The 17,786-nt window shown below is 53.9% G+C and overlaps 1 protein-coding gene across 2 annotated transcripts in view; it reads right to left on the reverse strand.

Moving 5' to 3' along the window:
• Positions 1-4,484: 4,484 nt before the first annotated feature.
• Positions 4,485-17,786, reverse strand: part of SLC9A8 (solute carrier family 9 member A8) — a 68,636-nt gene continuing 55,334 nt past the window's right edge. The window contains exons 13-17 of one of the 2 annotated variants that reach the window (XM_032387519.1): positions 17,677-17,759; positions 14,988-15,099; positions 11,783-12,003; positions 9,473-9,619; positions 4,485-8,610 (exon numbers count right to left, since the gene is read on the reverse strand). In XM_032387519.1, the coding sequence (XP_032243410.1) occupies positions 8,503-8,610; positions 9,473-9,619; positions 11,783-12,003; positions 14,988-15,099; positions 17,677-17,759 (671 nt within the window). In that variant the 3' untranslated portion in view covers positions 4,485-8,502. The remainder of the gene's footprint in view (positions 8,611-9,472; positions 9,620-11,782; positions 12,004-14,987; positions 15,100-17,676; positions 17,760-17,786) is intronic. The other variant, XM_032387521.1, reaches the window with a different exon arrangement.

Genomic DNA, 17,786 nt, shown 5'->3' on the forward strand with positions numbered 1-17,786 from the left:
CAAGACATTATTACTGGGTGCGGGGTACATGGACCTTTTTGTATTATTTTTTGCAACTTCCTGTAAGTTTATAATTATTTTTTTAAAAGAAAAAGAAACTTCTCTTAGCTACTATTTGACTACCAGGAGTAGTTTAAATGAGATAAATGCTTAATTATTTGCCTTTATTTTATTACTATTTTTTTAGTAAGCTCTAGGCCATGTGGGGCTTGAACTCACAACCCTGAGATCAAGAGTCACATGCTTTACCAAATGAGCCGGCCAGGTGCCCCTCTTTGCCTTAATTTTTACTTAATGAGTTGATGCCTCAGAATACCCCAACAGTGACTAATTTTTTTAAAGTATCATTAACTCACTGATTTCAGCATATATACATATATATTTTTTAATTTCAGTATATTTTAAGTATTTTAGTTCTTTACATTATTGTTACTGTCTTTTTAATGAACAGAGCTTACATTGTTCAAAAAACAAAATACATATAAGTTCATACTTATACCTTATTTTCTATTGTTTTTTTAAAAGATTTTATTTATTTATTTGAGAGAGAGAGAGAGCATGAGCCGATGAGGGGCAGAGGGAGAAGCAGGCTCTCCGCTGAGCAGGGAGCCCAACGCGGGGCTCGATCCCGGGACTCCAGGATCATGACCTGAGCCGAAGGCACATATTTAACCGACTGAGCCACCCAGGGGCCCCCATACTTATACTTTAAATGAAAATTCAGGACCATAGGATTTTTACTTAACCTCATCTATCTTTTTCCTGTGCTAAGTTAAGTCCTGGTTCTCAAGGACTCTAGGAAAGCCATTACTGATTTTAATTTTGCCACCTGATTTTAATTTTGCCACCTATGACCAGACCCAATCTTGACTGAGAGGAGGGAGTCATGGCCCCTTGGAGAGAGTCTCAGTTACCCCCCTACAGAGTGGGGCAGAACTGAGGCTCCTGTTTGCAAGTTTCCAGGTGGGATTAACTAACTCCGTTAGTAGATGAGACATCCGAGCTACAGGGAAGCCAGGGCGGGGGTAATGCAGTTCCAGTGCAGTTCTTTACCTCCCCTGCCCCAGACGAGCCCCTGCTCCCGGTGCTGACCTTTCCAGCCTTTCTTATTCTTTCACTGCACTTGTCCGCATCCTAAAGCATTGTCCTTTCATGTGGTTTCGCGTGGTTTTATAGGTGCTCATCATTTTGTACTCGCCCGCAGCTTGCTCTCCCCTCCTCTCAATGTTCTGAGATTTAACCGTGTTGATAATTCATTCTAGCTTCGTACATTCATCCGTCCGCTCACTGCCGCACAGAGTGACTGTGCCACAGCTTATCTGCTCTCCTGGTGAGGAACATTTAGCTTGTTTCCAATCAGGTGCTACTGCAAATATTCTCACGGGTGTCTCCTGGTGCAAGAACGTGTAAGGATTTTTCTAGGGCAGGGGTGGGCAGGCTTTTTCTGTAAGTGGCTAGGTAGTGAATATTTTTGGCTTCGGGAGCCAAGAGGAAAAAGAAAAGTTATGTAGGTACTTACATAACGAGAGAAAAAAATTTCCACACATTTTTTAAAAAAGATTTTTATTTATTTGAGAGAGAGAGAGAGAGAGAGATAGCAAGAGAGAGCATGAGTGGGGAGGAGAGGGAGAAGCAGGCTCCGTGCTAAGGAGGGAGCCCCATGTGGGGACTCGATCCCAAGACCCTGGGATCATGACCTGAGCCGAAGGCAGATGCTTAACCAACTGAGCCACCCAGGCGCCCCTTCCATAAATTTTTTTTTTTTTTTGAAGATTTTATTTATTTATTTGAGAGAGAGAGAATGAGAAAGAGAGCACATGAGAGGGGGGAGGGTCTGAGGGAGAAGCAGACTCCCTGCCGAGCAGGGAGCCCGATGCAGGACTCGATCCCGGGACTCCAGGATCATGACCTGAGCCAAAGGCAGTCGCTTAACCAACTGAGCCACCCAGGCGCCCCTCCTTCCATAAATTTTTAATTAAAAAATTCAAAGCTGGGCGCCTGGGTGGCTCAGTCGGTTAAGCGTCTGCCTTCGGCTCAGGTCATGATCCCAGGGTCCTGGGATCGAGTCCCGCATCGGGCTCCCTGCTCTGTGGGGAGCCTGCTTCTCCCTCTCTTCCCCACTTGTGCTCTCTCACTATCTCTGTCTCTCTCTCTCTCAAATAAATCTAAAAAAAAAAAAAAATTTAAAAAAATTCAAAGATTTATGGACATTGAAATTTGAATTTCATGTAGTTTTCAGGTCATGAAATATTCTTCTTTTGAATTTTTTTTTCAACCATTTGGGGAAGTTAAAAGCCATTCTTGGGGTGCCTGGGTGGCTCAGTCGTTAAGCATCTGCCTTCGGCTCAGGTCATGATCCCAGGGTCCTGGGATCGAGCCCTGCATCGGGCTCCCTGCTTGGCAGGAAGCCTGCTTCTCCCTCTCCCACTCCCCCTGCTTGTGTTCCCTCTCTCGCTGTGTCTCTCTCTGTCGAATAAATAAATAAATAAAATCTTAAAAAAAAAAAAAGCCATTCTTCACTCTCCGGTAGGACAGAGAGCAGGTAGGAGGCGGCGTTTAGTCCGTAGGCAGCGGTCTGCTCTGCTTGCTCTCCAGGGCATGGGCCTAGGAGGGGAATTCCTGGGTTGAAGGGTGACAGGTGTCTTCAACTCTACTGGGCATTGCCAGACGCTCTTCAAAGTGGACTCTGACCAGACGACAGACTTCCGGTTTCCCCAGTGCTCTATCCCATCAAAGCTCTCCGCTTAACCGCCCAGCTCCAGCTGTGGTTTCATTTGTTTGTTTGTTTTTTAAGATTTCATTTATTTATTTAGCAGAGAGAGAGAGAGAACGAGAGCAGGAACACAAGCAGGAGGAGAGGGAGAGGCAGGCTTCCCGCGGAGCAGGGAGCCCGATGCAGGGCTTGATCCCAGGACCCTGGGATCATGACCTGAGCCAAAGGCAGACGCTTAACGACTGAGCCACCCAGGCGCCCCTGTGGTTTCATTTGTAATCACATTATGAAACATGAAGGTACCATGCAGTGTGTTCCTGAGCACTGAATAACCGTGCTTTATGAAAGACGGAAAATATATACAAACACCAGCATGTTTTAAGTTACCCATTATCCTTCCATTCAGAGAGAACCAAAGTTAAAACTCGGCACCTGTCATTGCAGATTTTTTCCTATTTATACACACACCATTAATTTACCTGTTAGAGGCTAACGCTATATATTACTGTTTTGGAATCTGTTTGTCTCACTTCCTGAATTTGTATCAGTTATTTCTGTTGCACGTGATGTCCTGGGCATTGTGGAGCCCTCACCTTTGTGTGTGGCCGTCTCCCGGAGCTTTCTGGCCTCTAAGGAAAAACTTCCCTGGCTCGCTCCCCTCCACCCTGAGTGCTTCTTCTAGGAGTTGAGAAGAGGGTTGAAAAGTGAACGAAAAATACCAGTTCCCTCTGGCAGGTGCCACTTGGGATCCATTCTCCTTTTACTGTCAGGACACTCTGCTTGGCACAACTCCATTGCCCAGCGTCCCCTGCAGCCAGTGACAGCCTGAGAAGATTCTGCCAGGGTCCCCATCGTTCTGCTGCCACCTGTCATCACACTCACAAAGTTTTATTATGTAGAGAAATCTTTCTTTGAACCCAGGTCTCTTCAAAGGTGGAAAAGGGAGCCGATGAAGGCAGGCCCCGTGTCCCTCACACCCAGCCTTGGCTCCCCGCCTGGCTCCCCGCCTGGCTCCCCGCCTGGCCCCGGCATGGTCTGGGCACCTGGTTTGGCAGCCCAGGTACAGGTAGGGTCCCAGGTGGGATATATTCTCCCCACTTCCTTCTTTGGCTGGGGGAGCGGGAATGGGATGAGTTGCAGGGTTGGAAGGAACTAAGGGCCAGCACCGGCTTCCCTGCCAGAAGGCCCGGGCCTGGGATCAGGACAGGCTGTCCTACCTGCTTTCGCTTTCTATTCCGTGTATTTCTTTTTTTGTCTGTGCCCGTTACCATAAGCAGCTTTGGATGCCTTTTGGAAGAATGAGGGGGTAAAACTAAACGGAGGCTGCAGGCTTCCCACGGAGAATGCCACCACCACCTTCCACCAGACTCCTGCGGCTCTGTGGCTTCAGAACCTGGGGATGGGCCCGCGTGTCCCTGCTTCCACAGCCTGGGAGGGGCGCACGGGGTCTCACCTGCAACCCCAGGCAGCAGGAGACCAGCAGCCCAGGGAGCCCTGGGGAGGACGGACTCCTGGCACCTGCGGGCGGCTGCAGCTGTGGGCTGGCTGGAAGCTGGGCCTGTGCTAGATCCTTCCACCTGGGGCAGGAATAGGCCCAGGCCTGCCTGATCCGAAGCCCACCGCACGGCTCGGACAACACGTCTGCTGCTGCCCCCCCCAACCCCCACCCCAAGTCTGGTAGGTGGTGACACAGAGCTGAGTCCAGGAGTGTGTGACCCATGCTATTTGCCACCTGAACCAACAAACACAGAAACTGCCTCTGATCCAGCAGCATTCACTTTTATTTCTAAGTAAATATCCAGTGACATTACTGTTTTCCAGTCATTTCTGCATTCTTTACAGAGTCCAGTGAGATGAAGCAGGGGCTCTCGCATGGCAGCCACAGGGGCCCTGTCCCTGACCCACCCCATGTGAAGCCCCATCCCAAAGAGCAGCAAACCGTTTCTCAGGAACCAGGACCTAACCAACACCTCACAACTTACATGGGGGAGGACAAAGAATAAACCTGACCTTCCCAAAGGTCCTTAAAACAAATAAAAAAGCAGTACTTAAAAAATAACCCTTCATTTTTACAAAGAAAATCACTTGGAAGAATACAAAGAACAGCTCAAGCTTGGCAGGGGCCGCATCGGAGACCTTGTCCCCGCCTTGGGGGAGCCACGGACCTCGGAGCCCGGCGGCGAGGAGGAGCCGTGGAGCAGGCCTGGGGCTTCCAGAAGGGACTCTTCCGCAGGGCCCACAGGCTCGTGGGGGCACAGGCCCACGTAGGTGACAGGTGCGCTTGCTCACGCATGGACCAGGCCAGCTCCCCGGTGAGAGAGGGCAGCGAGGGCCAAGAAATGGGGTGGCCCCGGGGACACTGTCAAGCCGGCCTTTTGTCACGTGGCCAACTGTCCAGCTCCGCTTGCGTGAGAGAGCAGGCACCGGGGTGGAATCCTCTCACTGGGGCCGTTTCCGTCTAAGACAGTCCCGGCCGGGGCTTCGGAGACCGCGGCGCGGGGAGAGCAGCGGGGCAGGGCGCGGGCTGCTCGGGACGGTTTCCCACGCCGCCGGCCGGCGGGAGCCACACGCCAAAGGCGGGGGGCGGGGGCCCTTTCTCTCCCTCTCTCTGCGTTTGAAGCCCGAATAACGGCAGATCACTGCTGCCGAGTCTTCCTTGCTCTTGAAGCAGGGCCCAGCTCTGAGGCCTGTACCTGTGACATCCATGACTTGGGAAGCCGGCCACCACCCCGCGCCACCCTCACTCGCTCCACCAAGGCGGAAGCGGCAGTGGCCAGCCTGCCGAGGACTCTGCCAAACGCACCGGCCCCTGTGCGCAGGTGGAACTGAGACCTCGCAGGGCCAAGGGTGCCCACGGCCCCTCTGACGTAGGTTTCAGGGACAGGAGGATCCCCACTCACCCATCTTTCCACACTTCTCTGAGCACCAAGGAATCTGCAGGCAAACCAGGGCCTCCCTAGGCCGACGGGGGTGCTCCGGGGCGGCCACCATTCTGGGCCAGGCCCTGCCCCTTGGCCGTACGTCAGCCAGGGCCTGGCCAGCACTTCCACTGTGAAGCCAGGTAGCTGGCCTGGGTGCGGGAGGTTTCTTTGTTCTGCCATCGGGCTGAGTGTGTGAGCACCCGACTGTGGAACTGAGCCACCCTCCTTCTGCCTGGCCCTGGCTCAGCCCAGCCTAAAACCTGATCTCTGGGGACCTAGGACAAGCCAGCTCCTTTCCCTGTCACGCCCCACACCGCAAGCCTCGGGGTACGGTGGTTCCCAGGGGTCCTACAACGACAGGGCCGCAGGGGGAGCCTTGGGTGTGCGGCGTGTCGCCACATGGCTCCCCAAGACCAGCATGTCTTCTGAGTTCACTGGCTACCCGTCCAGCTTCCCCACAGGCACTCCCAGACTTCGGAGCCTTCAGCTCGCTCTGAAGTATGACCCTGTCTGTGTGCTACGGCTCTCCCATGGCCTAGACCTAGAAGGAAAGAAATCTGTGGGACATCGTAGTTATGCTGAGTATCTTTTTATCTAGTAGGCATTTATTGCCCCAAATAGAATTATTAGGTATGTTAAGGTGGACAGCAGCAAATTTCTGATTCTCAGGCAGACACTTGAAAAAAATCCACCAGGAAAATATATCTCCATGGGCTCTGCCAGTGGCCAAGGTGAAGAGACAGACCTGAGGAACACGGGTTGCCCCTGTCCCCATGGGAATGCGCTCCAGCCCACCAAAGCCTCCCTTCAGCAGGGGGGCAGAAGAGGCTCACGGGAGACCCAAGCTGGTGCTGGGATCTGCCAGGAAAGGTGCCCCCTGCCCACTAAGCCAGGCCTTGGGGACCTTCCACCTTGGGGACTCTTCTCTACTACAGGGTCATTTCCAGGTCTCAGCTAAAAGTAGGAGGCCAGGTGGGCCCTGGTGACAAGGGGGCAGTCTGAATTGAGAAGATCCTGTTTTCACTGCTTTATCTGTGAATTCATAGCTCCCGCCCCACCAAATTTTCAGGTAAACTATTGAGTTTGCCATGCAAGTTACACTTCTGAGCTCAGACCCCGAACTTCAAAGGAGAAGGTAATGACTTATGGATTGGGGAACGCTCTAGTCTTAGATCCCCGCCCTCCCCTCACCAGGTGTGGACAAAGGTCCCCTCCCTCTTTGACCTCTTCTCTTACTTTTCCACTAACATTAAGTAGGAGATGATGGAGACCAGAATTATGCACGGTATTACTCCTCCAGTGAAGGTATTAGGTGGAGTAAAATACTCCCATTTGGCTTAAATTATGGGGTTAAAGTGGGAGGTTACAAAAAGACAAGTGACCATATTTTAACCCTATCAAGTACAGATTTACTTTTCATGCATAAAAAGGAAACCACGTGCTTCCTGCCTGACCGGCCTCATACTTCGGGGAAAGGGGTCTGGCCTGGTGGGCTCTGAAGTCGGTCCTTCCCGACAGACAGAGCCACACTGTCAGAGGCCCGTGCTGGCCCACTGCGTCCCTCCAGAGAAGCACGGACACGCACATGACGAATTAAACCACCCCAGGCAGCGACCCTGAGCCACCTAGGGGAGTTACCACTGGCCCTGTGGCTTGCAGGGACGAGGTTTGTTACGGGCAGGGGAGGAGCGGAGGTGAAAGTCACTCCACTCCGCCTGGACATGACCGGCAGCCCCTCACCCTAGGTAGCCAGGGCCGGGCCCACAGGGACGGGGCGGGGCGTGTGAGACCAAACGAGCACGTACAGACGCTCTGTGAGCGTGTCCTGGGCGGGGGTGGCCGGGGAGGAGCACGGGGCCCTGCTGCTCTGGCCCCGGCCCTAGGGCTCTGGCGAGCTGGGACCCAAGCCAGGAGAGACCTGGGGCAGGGAAAGAGGAAATGCTGATTAGCAGTGAAGGTGGCAGCGGGCGAACAGTGGGCATTAGGAAATGGGGCCTCTGGACCAGTGAGGTCCCGTGAGCAGGGGAGGTGACCGCTAGGCTCTCACTGCTTTGTCAAAGTGCATGAATCACAACGGAATTCAGACAGCAGACGCAGGCCCGCACAAGCCCTGTAACTCCTAGCTTCTCCCTCCAGAGGGCGCTCTCACCCCACAGAATAGGCTCGCTCCCCACCAAACCCAAGGATGCGTTTTCCAATGGGGCTCCCGGGACGGGCCGTGCGCCCCTGCTCCGAACCAGTGTAAACATTCACACTACTCCCAGAGGAGGGCAGTGGCCGCCTGTCGCTCAGGGGGACGGCCTGCAAGGTCCCAGGCGGAGGTAAAGAAAAAGGTCACTCGGTTTTTCCTTCTCAAGCAACATCACAAAGGGGAGCGTGAGGTTTCCCAGATGCCCGAGCCCGCCCCGTGGGTCAGAACTGCTGCTGCTGAGACCAGAGGCACCTGATGACCAAAGGGCAAGGGCTCCTCGTGCTGCTCGAACAGGCGCTCCCGTGATGAGGGCCGTGGCTGGGAATGGCAGAAGCTGCAAGCTCCCCCAGCTCCCCGGCGGCCCCCGTCCCGGCAGGCTCCACAGCGGGGCACAGCCTCTCCTCTCAGGCCCCTCAGTCCGGCAGAGGACTCTGCACCCTGGCCGCAGAAGCAGAAGGAAGATGTACCTGGACGGCTGTTCCCTCCGATCTGCGGCCTGAGAAGGGGTCCGGCTCCGTGCGGCCCGGGGACACGGCCTATTTCAGAAGCAGACAGCCGGCTCCGGGGGCCAGGGGCGGCCTCCGCTTCCCCCTGCTTCCATCTCCCCTGAGGAGGCTGCCTCGTGCGAGCATCTGTCGTGGGAGCCGCGAGGAGGCCGGACGGGGCGCCCTGCTCCGTCACAGCAGCTCCTGCTCGTCGTCTTCGGAGCCGGAGGGGCCCTGGCGCACCTCCTCATACCACTTGTTGGTGAGGGTTTTCATCTGGATGCGCCCATGGTGGAGGTCCTGGAGCAGGAAACACAACCAGGGCCTTGTCAGTGGGTCTGGGTCAGGGCAGGGGTAGGGTCGGGGCCGAGGGACGGGGGAGCTGCTGTGTACCTCGCGGGGGTGTGGGGGAGACGGGACGAGGGGCACGTGGCCACAGGCAATTTCCAAGTGCTAACCAACCAACTCAAGCTGGGATTTTTCTCCGTGGGGGTGAAGATAACAGGAGGTGTCACTCAGAGACAGGAGCAGGAGGCCGGCTGGTGTGATGTTAACAAACAGGGCTCTGCTCCCGCCTCTGCCGCGTCTTGGCTGTGTGACCTCGGGGGGTTACTGCACCCTCTCTGGGCCTCGGTCTCCCCAGCTGTCTGGTGAGAGAGAAGCTGCAGCTACGACACAGGTTGTTGGGAGGATGAAGCGAAGCAAGAGAAATTCCCATGCTGACAGCAACCATGACTGCTGGGGTGGGAACATGGGCTCGGAAACGAAGGGACGAGACTGTGTCATTCACTGTCGCCCAGAGGCCAGCAGTCCCCAGAGGGATGGAACAAGAGCCCTGAGCCGTGGGCCACTGCCTGAGGCCCCGGCATGTTTGAAATTTTCAGCTCAGATTCAGTAGCCGATCAGTGTCCTGCGTCTATCATCCAGGAAAACCAAACTGTGTTAACAAGCCTATCATTAAACCGGCACTAAAAACGGCAGTGAAGGAAAAACAGCAGATGCCGAGTTCCACAGCGTATTCAGCTGCCAGCCCGGGAAGAAGGCCGAGCTGCTGGGGGTGGGTGGCCTGGCTGGCCCCCCCTGCGCACCCCGTCAGCCCCTGCAGATCCTGGGGGAGGGAGGCCGGGGACCCCTAGCCGTGCAGTGCGCGCTGGTGTCCCACCTCCTGAGTTAGCCGCCGTGTGAAGAAGGGGTTCAGGTACTTGGCGTCCAGCCACACGAAGCCTTTGAGGTCCTGCCGCCTGATGTAGTGGGCTTCATACTCCTCCTCCGTGAGCTCCGACAAGTGCTCTGACTCGATGGTGTTGCCCTGTGTGGGGAGGGAAGGTCGTCTCATCCCAGGGTCGTTGGCTGGCCTCTTCCAGGGCGCACCCCCCTCACCTACCCAGCAGCCACCTGTGTCCCCAACCCTAACTGTGCTTTCGAATCAGTGCAGGGCATCTGTGGGCAGCAAAGCGCCTCCTGGGAACCCGCAGGGAGGTGGGAAGGTTTATAAAAACGTGATGGATACCCAGGAATAAATCAGAATTATGAATAAATCAGAATTTATTTGTGGGCCGGGGTTTGGTTTGTAAGCTTTCCAGGTGATTCTAATGGGCAGGCAGGATTGGGAACTGCCATTCTAGGTGATTTCATTCGCAGCAAACTGAACAAGGGAGGCTCCTTTTGTCATTTTTGCTGGCAGTTGCACTAGCTGGGGTTCTGCTCTGGGCTGGCGCTGGCCGGCCTGTCAGTGTGTGTGTGTGGGGGGGCAATCCTGGGGGGAACTGGAGAGGAATGAGGGCAACTACCCCGTGGCAGGGCAGGTCTGCAGGGGGAGGAGGTCTCCCGGTTCACCGGGTCAGCGCCAGCACATCTCCAGGCCCCAGGCCCAGAACAGCCCCACCCCCTGCAGGGACGACCCAAGGCCACCAGGGTGTGAATGTAGCATCTGCCACACGGCTGGAGGAGCGGCTCTGAAGCCACAGCTAAGTGGCCTCCACTGGGGGCCTGGGGGTGGAGCAGGTGCAGGGTGTGGGAGGGGGCGGGGAGAATCACCTGGAGGGCTTATGAACCCACAAAATGCTGGCCGCCCCCAGGGCCCACCTGCAGAGCTCTGATTCAGCAGGTCTGGGATGGGGCCCACTAATTTGCATCTCTAAAAAGTTCCCAGGGACCTCCACCTTGAGAGTGTTGATGGAGAGCGTGGTGGTGAAGAGCACAGACTATGGAGTCCGTGACCCCTCTGTGCCTCAGCACTCTTGTCTGCAAAATGGGGATGAGCAGAGAGCACCTGCTTCCTGCGGGTTATCAGGGCGACCTGAGACGGTGCGAGGAGAGCACAACCACAGTGCCCGCGCCGCAGAGAACATTCCCTAAATAGCAGCCGCTCTTCCTCTGGGTAAACATCCTGGTTCTGCGGGAGCCAGGCTTCAGCAAGCGTGGCTGCGGGGCCCACAGGGCACGGCACCTGGCAACCTGCTCAAAATGCAAATTCCCTCCGGCCGCAGCCCAGACCTGGGAAGCCCGGGAGCCCTCCGCTGATTGTGCCACCCTCTGAAAGGTCTGAGAACCTATACTGGGGCTGTTGTTAAGGACAGACCAGAAAGTTGGGGGATGGGGGTGGCCGGAGACGGGCCTCTGAGAGAAGGTCCCGCTGAGCCAACCCCACCCGTGATCACCCGCCTGTGACCACCCGAGGGCTTCCTCCCAGCAGGGCCTTGGCTGACACACAGGCCAGGGCCGCACAGAGGCCTGAGACCAAGATCCGGCCAGACCTGAGCTCCCCAGTGGGAAAGTGGGCTGTGTCCCCGTCACTGTCTCCCAGTTGAGGATTTCTCTGCTTTCCTTGACTGAATATTAAGTTACTAATGGCCTCAAATAAGGGAACTAGAAAAAGAGGTATTTCTAGAACTGGGGGTGGGAGGGCGGGGGCGGTGCAGGAAGGTGGGCTGAGAGGCCAAGGCCAGCCTCTGCTCCTGTCAGGGAGCCTGGCTCAGCACAGGCGGCCTAAGGGTCAACACAGGGCAAGGAGGCCCCCACCGCCGCTGACGCCCGGGACAGACAGCCCACTGGCAGGGGCAGCCACAGGGGCAGGAGGGTGGCTGGGAGGAGGCAGGGATCTGGGAGCCTCCGGCTCTCTGCAGCTGGGCCCTGGACACCTCGCTGGTCTGTCCTTGGGGGAAGGCACCGCAAGCACCTTCCCCTCCTCAGGGCCCCAGCAGGAGGCTTTCAGTAAACGTTGTGGGGGAGGGGGATGACGTGACTTTAAAACCTTCCACAGGGTGGTGCCGGGACAGCCTGGTGTGGGTCCACGCTCCCACTCCACGGCCTCCGTGGACAGACAACCCACAAAGGGCCGCAGAACTCCAGTTCAACCTCCTTCTGAGTGTGTGTAGGTGCCGAGATCCTCAAATCGTGTCCCATTTCCCCACTTCCCAGCTGCGGTGGAGACCAAGCCCCTGCCCCCGCCCTGGGCCCCCGTGGCACCAACCATCTTCTCGGTCTTGCTGAGGTTGACGTCCTTCTTGTTCCTGCGGCGCGCCTTGGCATCCTCGATGTCCACGAGGCGGATGAGGGGCATGGTGCTGCCGCCCAGCAGCAGGATGGTGAAGAGCACAATGATGATGGTGGTGGTGCCGATGAGCTGCCGCTTCTCCATGGGCTCCAGGTCCAGGTGCAGGCTCAGGGCGTAGGGGATGGCCCCCCGCAGGCCTGGGGGCAGGGAAGGGGGTGAGAGGAGCCGCGTCACTGACCGGGAGCCCTGGGGATCCGGGCTCAGCCCTGCCTCGTGCCAGTCGAACGTTCTAACACATCCTACTGTGGAGGGCGAGCTCCTCCCGTAAGGCTCTGGGGTGTGAGGAAAGCAGGCTGCAGGGAAGTGGGGTCTGACTGCATCCATTTCCACCTCACGGGGTGGCCAAGGAGGTCGAATGAGGTGACCCGTCCCGGCCACGAAGCACCAGGAGCGCGTTCGTGCGTGTCTGAGGACTTGTCCAGCCCGACGCTCACGTTCCAGGAGCCCGACAGCCGGGGCAGGCCGAGCCGTCCGTGCGCGGGCCCGGGCCCTGTGCTGAGGGCTCTGCGCGCACCATCTCCCCGGCCCTGCACGGCGGGGCTGGTAAGGCAGGGCCTGCCGTTCTCCAGCGCACGCAGACGAGGGAGCGAGACGGAGGGAGACCGAGGGAAGGACGCGTCTCCCGGGGCCACACAGCCTTCCAGGCAACAGCAAAGAAGGCGATTTATCCAACGGCCCCCCGTTTCTGAAGACGCTGCTCTTAAGCAGCTCCTGGCCGCACTGACAGGCTCGGGGCTGCTGGGGGCTGCATCACGGCCTCTCCCTCCCTTCCCTCCCTTCCCGTTGTGCTGCCCTGCGTGGGCCGGCTGGCTGAGGGGCTGCGCTGAGCTGGGAAGCAGCACTTCCTGGGGAACGTCCTGGCCTGCCTGGTGCCCCACAGAGGGGAACAGGTGGGGAGACCCCAGGCAAGGGCTTCGGTGCCCGAAGAAGGGGAGAACGGGGCAGGGCCCACAGTGGAGGGTCTGACGAGACCCGGAGGCTGGAGCATCACGGAAGGAGGGGGGTCTGACCGCAGCAGCAGTGCACACCCAAGACGGGGACACACAAAGGGGATGGAATTAAGAGAGACACGGAGAGTGGAAGCTACAGGCCACAGGGGTGAGCGGGAGGGGGGGTGGCCGGGGACAGAAGGGCACGGACGACGGCGGGGTGTCTAGGAGGCTGTGCTGCGTGGTGGTCTGGGCGCGAGGCCTGGAGTCTGGCTCCTGGGGTCACCCCCAGGCCTCTCGGGCCGAAGTGACGGATTCAACTCCACCTCTCCACCTGTCACACGGGACTAGAAACAGGGCCTGCCGGGTCGGTGGCCGGAGCACAAAACGCTCTGCACAGGACAGCCGTACCCCCAGCCAGCGCTGACTCAGCCACACCTCTGCTGTGACACACGTTCTTGTCTCCCGTGGAAGGCGACGCTGGCAAAGAGGCTGGGCAGGAAGGTAAATTCAGTCCTAGACAATGAGATCTTCACAGCGTCGAAGGAGGATTTAGACACGAGTCGGGATCTAAGAGCAAACAGCTTTGGGAGCATGGGAACTTGATGGACGTTGGCGCCACAGGGATGGGTGAGCGTGTGAGAACACAAGAGCAGAAGCAGGTCTGGGGCTGAGTCCTGAGGACGCCAGTGTCTGAGGGGTTGGTAAAGGAGGAGGGGAACCTGAGAAGACCCCAAAGGGAAGGAGGGCAACCAGGAGCATGGCCTGGAGGCCCAGAGAAGAGGGTTTCCAGGCAGAAAGCAGGTCGGTGGGAAGAAGGAGCTCTAAGCCGTGGAGGTGGACCGGACGAGGGCTGCCCCGTGCAGGTCTTGGCTGCAAAAGGTTGCTAGGTGACCGGGGTAAGGCCAAGTTCAGGCCCATGAACAGGAGGTGAGGAAGCAGAGAAAACAGGGGAGAACAGCCCACTTAAGGAGGTCTGGCTGCAATGGGAGACGGGAAGCAGCTGGAGGGGGTGCGCGGAAGGGATTTTGGTTGAAGTTGCTGGTTTTTTGCTGGGAAAGAGAAGAATCTTCAAGAGTTTCAATGATGATGTCTCAGTAGAGACAGAGGTTGAGGATCCAGGAAAGAGGGTGAAAATCTGTGGAGAGAGGGCTTGGGATGGCCTGGGACATCAATAGCTGGGACCAACAGCTCTTCACTGTTTAAAACAGCACCCCCATTCCCCACAGAGGTCTCTTATCATGCCCGCCTCTCCCAAACTGCTCACACAACCACGTAAAGGATCTGATACATCCCTTAGATTTTGAGATTTTTAAGACCTTGGGTCAACTACTCTACAAAAAATTTTTTTTTCTCGTTGGCAAAAAAGATTGGGAAGAAGTTTCTCTCACTAAACATACATACATACCTCACACACACATACATATGTATATATTTTAAACAAGGTCTTTTGAAAGAGGAGAGAAATCTGCGAGAAATGTACAGATACGCTGTTGGATAGAAAACAGCTTATAAAGCATGTTGCTGTAGCCCGACCCACACGGAATAATTATAATATTTAAATAAGAAAGTACAAAGAACTGGATGTATTGCTCAAAAATAAATTTAAAGATGCCTAAGGATCCAGTTCGTTAGGAGCCAAAGATGAAATCATTCCCATCCTTTAAAGAGTACAGGAATTTGCACAGAAACTGAAAATGTTCCAATCAGCTCTCAGAACTTTGACTGAATGAAAAAAAATATCCAAACCTGGCCTGTAGCACGAAAGAGTTTAAACTTGAACCTTTTTTTCTTTTGAGCCCCTCACTACTTACAGGCGGGTGAGGGCTGCCCCCTGCGCGTCCTGCCCCGGACTGCCTGTCCATCGAGAGGAGTGCGAACAGGACAGTAAACCTTGGCTCCACCTCCTGTCATCACAGGAACCCAAGCAAGTCCTTTGCCCTTGAATCTGAGCTTCCTCATGCGTAGAAGAGACATGCACTACCCATTTGTCTTGCAGTACAGAGCCTTTGAGGGGCGCTGTCTGTGAGGGACTCGCCCGGGGCCGGTAAATGGGGGGCCAGTATGATTTTTGCCTTATGAGGGGCGCCCGGTTTCAAAGGGCTCCAGCAGAGACCACATGTGCTCTCTACACTGTGTGTGCCCTTATAAGAGCTACTTTCCTTCCAGTGTTCGTTCAACATTGGACTTACCGCTAAACCACATGATGAACATCATCTTCGGTGTGATTTTATGATCACGGAAGAAATTCAGGAGGTAGGAAAGAGGGAAAATGTTCACTGCTCTGCCAAACAGTACAAGCACCTGTGAATAGCAACAAACAAAGTTTTAGACAGAAACCTCTGGTCTTTTTCAAGCTGAAGCTTGTTGAAGCTAACACAGACCTTGTGACATGCCCATAGTAAGTGCAGCCCTCCCCCTGGCCATGAAAGACATGAATGACAGGGCTAGGCAGAGGCCCAGCTGGGGCGAGTTGCTGGAGATGCTAGTTTCTGTGAGTCTGGAAGAGGATCGCACTTTGTACGTTATGTTTCTGTAGCCAGGAAGAGAGGACTAACAAGGTATCAAAGCCAGCTTTAAGCTGTGACAGCAGAACAAAACCAAATGCCAAGAGGCCATGCCGAAGTATCCAGGGATTAATTTAAGGGCAATCGCACTCTTCCAAAGGTGCTCCACTGTGGGACGGGCCTGCGCTAATCATTCCAATGGGCTAGCTCTGGAGAGACAGACAAGGTGTTCCTGCCTCTCCCGTGGCCCCCCACCCCTCCCAGGAAAGGAGGGATGATTGAGAAGGGCCTACACACAATGCTGCTCCCCAAGCAAAAGGAATGTGTAGGTAGGTTCTGGAAGGAGGTCACATGCACCCTGCCTGGCCGATTACTTGCCAAGGCTTTTGGTTCCTAACCATCCCCAAATTTGGTCTTAACAAAATATAGCTTTAGGTAAGGTTTAAATCTTATCTAATTGGATACCTAGAACTACTTATTAATTTACTCTTTTTTCATCTTGGTTCTCACCATAACTAACAATAATATGTACACAACGTACACATGTACATTCGGCAGGCTCTAAGTTTATTCTTTTAGGAAGCACAAATTGAATGTGCTTTGGACTGTTTGCCTTGGATGGTCAAGTTAACAATGGCTCCCAATCATCTAACATTTAAATATCGGACAATGTGCCAAGCATTTTATATGCATTATATCTTGTTAAATTTAGATCCCTGCAATGCTCTTATTACTGGTATTACTATCTCCATTTTAGGGAAAGTAAATGGAGACAGAGAGAGGTTAAGGGACTGGTCCAAGCTGACCCAGGCAGGAAGTGGGGAGCCATGCCCCAAACCTGATTCAGCCCCCAAAGCCTATGCCCTTGACCACTGAGCGAGTCTGAGGTAACCCATCTGAATAGCAGGGGCCGTCGCTGGGAAAGGCAGGGCCGGCCTGCCTGTGTGCTCGGGGGAGACCAAGCTCCCACTTCAGAGCATCTTCTCATTTTCCTTTTGCTCCTAGCCCATGGAGGAGGGAGCCACCTCCTTGTTTCACCCACTGAAATCCAATCTTTGATTCCCGCACTTGTGTTTCAGGTTTGACCAAATGTGGCCCCTTTGACCCAGTGAGCACAGTAAAGACTATTATCCTTTCTGTAAACAACTTTTGCTTTTCTCTTTGTCCTGAAACCTGAGTTTGGAGGACAGATTAACAGTAGCAAAGGTGGAAGCACCCATACTACAAGGAGAAACATCGCTTCCCTTAGGGCTCTTTAGCTCCTCTGTGCCTCAGTTTCCCCACATGCCAAACAGGTGGGCCTCACTGGTTTGCATGTGGTAGGTGACAGTGCTAAAAAAAAAAGATCTGCCTCTCAATAGCTGGCTTCTGTTAAGTGGCACTGGTAATAAAAGTTAATTGAAGATGAATTATGATAATTGAGCAACAGTAAGGCGTTGCTTCTCATGTGTCTTAAATTAACGGTGGATTTTAAAAGGAGAACAAAGATCAAATTAGGGATTGCAGTATGAATCAGCAGGCGGGCTTATGGGAGACAAGCTCACACTGAGGGATGAGAGACCTGGGAGCACCAGGCTAAATGCCCACATGTTAGAAGCCATTCATGTCACTTCCATCTGATGCCTGAGGAAACTGCCCCTTTGTTTTAAACACTAAACATTTATTCCCCCCCCACTCCCTTCCCCCAAAAGATTTGGTTCTACTGTGAAAGATCAAATTCTTCTTTTCCTGTTTTAAATTAATTAATTAATATTTTAATTTGTCTCCTCTTGCTGCCCCGAGTCCAATGGTGAGTTTCCCAAACCTTCTGAATGATAAGAATCACCTGGGATGACTGTTCTGGGTGAACCTCTGGGGAGGTAAGGGTCTGGTAATCTTTAACAACCGTCCAGGGTCACACTCAAAAATGGACACATTTGAAGAAAACCACAGTGAGAAGTAAGTATGTGCATTATAAATTACTCAGAAGAAGTAGAAAATGAAAAGAAATCATCCCCAATTATACAACCACTGTGAACATTGTGCTATATTTTTTACATTTTTTTTTTTACATGGTTATGATCAATTATACATTCAATTCTGAAAGCTGCTTTTACCATCTAACATAGAAACACAGAAACTTGTACTTTTTGGAGAAGACCATAACCTTTAAGGCCATTTAAAATTTAAAAAGAAGCAAAAAATTATTTTCCAAGGATATTCATTCACTTACCCTTTAGTATGTTTGTGATTCTTTAACAAAAGAAACTTTAAACAGAAGAGTGTCTATGTAGCTGTTGACCTTGAGCAGTTAACAGTTACATAAATGAATCCAGAACATGTGGTTATTGATCTACAAATAAGTAATTAAATAAAAAACAAGGAAAATACTTACTATGCACCAGATGACAAAGGAAATTTCAAACTTGTGAGGGAAACTAAAAATGGACAGGCCAAGAAATGCAAACACACATGTTTCTGAAACAAACCAAAGAATGGATTATT

This window comes from Phoca vitulina, unplaced genomic scaffold, assembly GCF_004348235.1.
Source record: "Phoca vitulina isolate PV1807 unplaced genomic scaffold, GSC_HSeal_1.0 scaffold50, whole genome shotgun sequence".
Classification (NCBI taxonomy): Eukaryota; Metazoa; Chordata; class Mammalia; order Carnivora; family Phocidae; genus Phoca; species Phoca vitulina.